The following is a 5,161-nucleotide window of genomic DNA, read 5'->3' on the forward strand; positions in this document are numbered from 1 at the left end:
TCCAATGTTATGGTGTTTGGATTACTGAGCTGGAAGTTACGGGATTCTAAAGGTGGACTGTTCCAACTGAAGTTTTAGTGTACTGGACTGATTTCCAGCTGCGTTTTAGCATAGTTAGAGTCAAATTTAAGCAATAATAACCTAGGCAGAACAGTTAGCACTCTATCTGTGTTTTCAAATGAACTAAGTTTCATTGCATTTGAATAATTGTAGCAAGAGTTATGCATCTTGCAAGATGGTATGTTCAAACTGAATTTTTACTTAACCTCATTGATCATAAATATGTTGTATTATATGGATCTCACATGTATATGGTGTGCCTTCATTTTTTTATGTGTATTACCTCTGTTGACTATGAAGGGCTTTAGATTGACTCAACTTATTAGTCTAATTGTTTGTTGTTCATCTTCTTTGGTGATGGTTCCATATTTTCTTGTTTGATGATTTAGTTATCGCCTTTGGTTCGATATTTAAGTTATGGAATCTCGATGAAATTGGTTATCTTGGCAGAAATTCTTACTTTTCAACATCTTTTTTCTTTTATAATATATTTGCCATGTGAACATCAATATCTTTGGTAGGATTGAATATGGGTATTAACCTTTAGTTATGAGATATATAATATAGAAGTTTAGGTGGGTGTTTCTCAAAGAGGACAACAACACAATTGAATTGGGAATTGGAGTATGGGGTATATAGTCATTGCCTTCTCTTTTTGATGTGTCGATAAGTTCATTAGTTGAGGCTTGCTACTAGTTTGGGGTTTTGTCAAACACCGATCTAGTTGCTACTAGACATGAAGGTAAAGGTGTAAAGGTGTTATTCTAAAGGATTGAAGCATGCTCAGGTAAGCATTTAGACATTTAATACATAAATCTTGCAAGCTGTTTTCAATTGAATTAAAAGTAGGATAATTAGTTTTAATTTATATAAAGTAGTGCATAGGTGTTTTGTTGCACCGCCATTGTGCATGTTATTAATCAATTAATCTATTGAACCAGACTAGTCATGTTATCATTTGTCCTAAACATTGAACTCACTTTCAATTATTTTTGGTTTTTAGTATCAAATCTTCGGGTTTTCAATTCTTCTATTTGTTTTCTTATTAGTTTGCAGTTTCGATTTTTGGGGTTTTGGTGCATTTTATCGTTTTACTTGGTCATCCAATTAACCGGTACTTTTGATTTATTTTGGTCTTAATTCTTTGATTAATGGTCTTAATCCTTGCTCTTGTATACATAATTCTAGTTGATGTCTTGGTGTCTATTTACTGATTTGAGCTGTTTTTTACGACTTGAAAATCTTATTTATCCCCATATATTGAGGTCTTTTGATCATATAGCGTTCTAGTGATTGATATAGATAGTATTTTGAATTATTATTAATATACCATTAAATTTTGTCTTGGAATTTAGCAGTTGCTAGCTTGAACTTGTGCTTATTGCTAATATTATATTTAGTTCTCATTCTTTTGTATAATAGGAATGTCTTCAGTACCCCTAAATAGGGCATGGATGAAAGCACCTCACACTTCTACGGAATATCTTGATGGTGTCATATCGTTCCTCACATTTGCTCAAAACAAACCAGGAAACGATGGATGGTACTGCTGTCCATGTGTAGCATGTCATAATGTTAATGGGAAAAAGACTATTCGAGAAGTCAGTGACCATCTAATCCGTCTTGGTATTGATGAGACATACACAACGTGGACTTTTCATGGTGAACCATTGCCCACTAGTGGTCTTAAAAAGGGGATTCCTAGCACTTCTTCAAGTGCAGCCCCTAGGATGGTTGATTTGGTTAACGATGCCCATATAGATCCCGAGTCATTAGATGATTGTATGAATGAACTTCGAGGTGAACGTGACACACAAAATGAAGAAGATATACATGGCGATGATTACTACAAAAAATTGAAGGAAGATGCAGTACAACCTTTATACCCTTCGTGTGAAGATGGATTAACGAAACTTTCTATGACAGTTGAGTTGATGAGTATGAAAGCTAGAAATAGATGGTCGGACAATATTTTCACGGAGTTGCTCCAAATGTTAAAAGCTATTTTGCCAAAAGAGAGCACTATACCCATTGACACCTATAATGCGAAAACACTGATCAAATCTTTGGGTATGGACTATGAGGTGATCCACGCGTGTCGTAATGATTGCATTCTATACTGGAAAGAGCATGCAACTAGGGAGTTTTGTCCAGTGTGTAAGGCAAGTAGATGGAGGTCAATTGTTCTTAGGAATAAAGGGAACAAAATTCCGTGGAAGGTGCTAAGGTACTTTCCATTAACACCAAGGCTGAAGAGATTGTACACAATACCGTGGATTGCAGAGAAAATGAGGTGGCATGCAAATTTAGTTGGAGATGAAGATTACATGTGCCATCCTGCTGATTCTTCTGCTTGGAAATCAGTTAATCGTAAGTGGCCTGAATTTTCAAGTGAGCCACGCAATGTCCGACTAGGACTAGCTACAGACGGATTTAATCCTTTTGGAATGAATAGCAATTCTTATAGTTGCTGGCCCGTCATGATGGTTCCCTATAATCTTCCTCCCTCCTATTGCATGACCCGAGAATTTACAATGTTAACATTGTTAATCCCCGGAAAAACTAGCCCAGGAGATGACATTGATGTGTATTTGCAACCATTGATTCAAGAGTTGACTAAATTATGGAGAGTTGGAAGTCTAGCATACGATGCCTACACCAAGAAAACATTTACTATGAATGCTATTTTGCTATGGGCGATACATGATTTTCCGGCATTGGGTTACCTCTCAGGTAGTAGAACAGGTGGAAAATATGCTTGTCCAGTTTGTAGTGTACATACCGACTCAATCAGACTATTACATGGGAAAAAGGAAGCTTACATGGCAACCAGAAGATTCCTACCAGATGATCATGTGTTTAGGAGCCAAAAAATGCAGTTTAATGGAAAAGAAGAGCATAGAAAAAAGCCCAATTGCTTGACTGGTTCTGAGGTATTGGAAAGGGTGGAAACATTTCCCACAGTGTACGGAAAATTAAGCAAGAAAAGGAAAAGATCCGCACATGACGATGAAAATGGTTCATCATGGTCTAAGAAATCAAAATTATTTGACTGGACGTGATTGGGAGGTAAGTTTAAAATTTTTGCATCACAAGTGTTATATATTAAAAAATTTTAACATTTGTTTTGTGTAAATGTAGGAGAACATCTCGGATTGGGACAATCATGGGAACAAAAGAGAAGAATAAGGATGGTCTTGCAGCTCGCCTAGACCTTAAAGAAATGAAGATAAGGAAGAACTTGTGGCCTATCGAAAAGGATGGTAAGATTTTCTTGCCTAAAGCTCCATTTGCTTTGTCAAAACAGAGAAAAACAGTTGGTATGTCAAACTCTAGTTGATCTGAAAGTTCTCAAAGGGTATAGTTCAAACTGGAAACATCATGTGAATATGGAGGAGCTTCAACTCAAGAGCATGAATTCACATGATTATCACATCCTCATGCAACAATTGCTCCCAGTTTTACTTATGCATGCATACAAAAAGCATAAGCCTTTGCGTGCTGCTATCTTGCAATTGTCGCTATTCTTCAATGTTTTATGCTCAAAATTTATTCACCGTGAGACGCTCGAGATCATAAAAAAACATGTTGTGGAAACTTTATGTGTGTTTGAAAAGTACTTCCCTCCTTCATTTTTTGTTCCCATGATACACCTTGTTGTGCACTTGGCGGAGGAGGCACTAACTAATGGACCTGTTCCATTTCGATGGATGTACCATTTTGAGCGGTAAGTGATATATATTTATCTCATTTTACGCTATTCATATATGTAAAATTATTCGTGCTTCTGATTTATTTTATGTAATAGGATGATGAGAATATACAAAGGGAACGTGATGAATAAGACACATGTAGAAGGGTGTATCGTGGAACGGTACATTATGGAAGAATCAGTAAGGTATTGCATGGAATACATGCCTAAAGCGAGAAAAGGAAGCCATAAAAGAGGAAAGTTCACTACTAATAAAAGGGGGAGAAGATACATTTTGTCCAATTTGCAATACGAACAAGTGCGCAAATGGCTTTTGCAACATTGTCTTCAAAATGCTGAATGGGAAGCGTAAGTAAAATCTGATTTTTTTTCTTCATTACTTTTAGATATTTGACATGTAAATGTATTCAAATCTAAAGATGTTATTTAAATTACAGGAAGTACCAATTATACCTTGAACCCTATACATCTCATCCTTCTAGGGGTCGACGTCGAAAAAGGAATGTAGCAACTGAAAAGCCATTAGAATACGTTCCTTGGTTAAGACAACAACTACAAAATCAGAAGATGACAACCTTGAAAAGGCTTGCTATGGGTCCGAGCTTTGAAGCCAAGTCATATGACAGATATGAGCACAATGGATACATGTTTTGTACAGCAGGGTCCGAAACAGCCAAGTCAACCCAAAATAGTGGGGTTTCAATGAATGCTTTTACTAATTTTAGAGCAAGTGCGAAGGATCAGAACCTCGTGGAGAAACAAGCTACTTATTACGGCATCATTAGGCAAATACTTGAAGTGGATTACTCTGATTTCAAAGAAGTGGTGTTCTATTGTGATTGGGTGCTGATTGGAGATAAAGTAAATGGATGTGTGGTTGATCCAGAAACAAATTTAGTATTTGTTAACCTTGGGAGGTTCCAAGGAAGATATAAGGAAAATGATGAGCCATTTATTCGTGCATCTGAAGCTTCTCAAGTTTTCTACTGCAAGGATCTAACAAGGGACAATTGGTATGTTGTCTTAGATGCTCCAAAAAGGTTGAATCAAGGTGTGGACGCATTTGAGGATCCTTTGGTTTTTGAGGCAAGAATGAGTGAAGAGGAAATGATGTCAGAATTAGTAAATGACATTGTGGAAGAAGTAGATACCACAGATGGTTCTTGGGTTTAGATTTTTTTTTTTCAAGTTTCTTTTGGAGGAATTGATTGTCAGAATTAGTAAATGGATGTTTTGTGTTTTGTGAATTAGTAAATGGATGTTTTGTGTTTTGTGAAGAGGAATTGATTGTTATAATTAGTAATAGTAAATGGATGTTTTGTTTTGAGCATGATATTAGGTATACATGTCGCATCCAACATTTGATCGAACGGTTATGTCGGAGGAGCA

At 36.3% G+C, this 5,161-nt stretch overlaps 1 protein-coding gene across 1 annotated transcript; it reads left to right on the forward strand.

Annotated features, from left to right (window-relative positions):
- Positions 1-1,484: 1,484 nt before the first annotated feature.
- Positions 1,485-4,945, forward strand: LOC147487363 (uncharacterized). Its single transcript, XM_086574019.1, has 5 exons — positions 1,485-3,088; positions 3,202-3,380; positions 3,520-3,787; positions 3,869-3,958; positions 4,210-4,945. Exons 1-5 carry the CDS (start codon positions 1,485-1,487, stop codon positions 4,943-4,945), a joined length of 2,877 nt encoding a protein of 958 aa, XP_086430145.1.
- Positions 4,946-5,161: the final 216 nt, after the last annotated feature.

The sequence above is a fragment of the Coptis chinensis genome, chromosome 7, assembly GCF_015680905.1.
Source record: "Coptis chinensis isolate HL-2020 chromosome 7, ASM1568090v1, whole genome shotgun sequence".
Taxonomy (NCBI): domain Eukaryota; kingdom Viridiplantae; phylum Streptophyta; class Magnoliopsida; order Ranunculales; family Ranunculaceae; genus Coptis; species Coptis chinensis.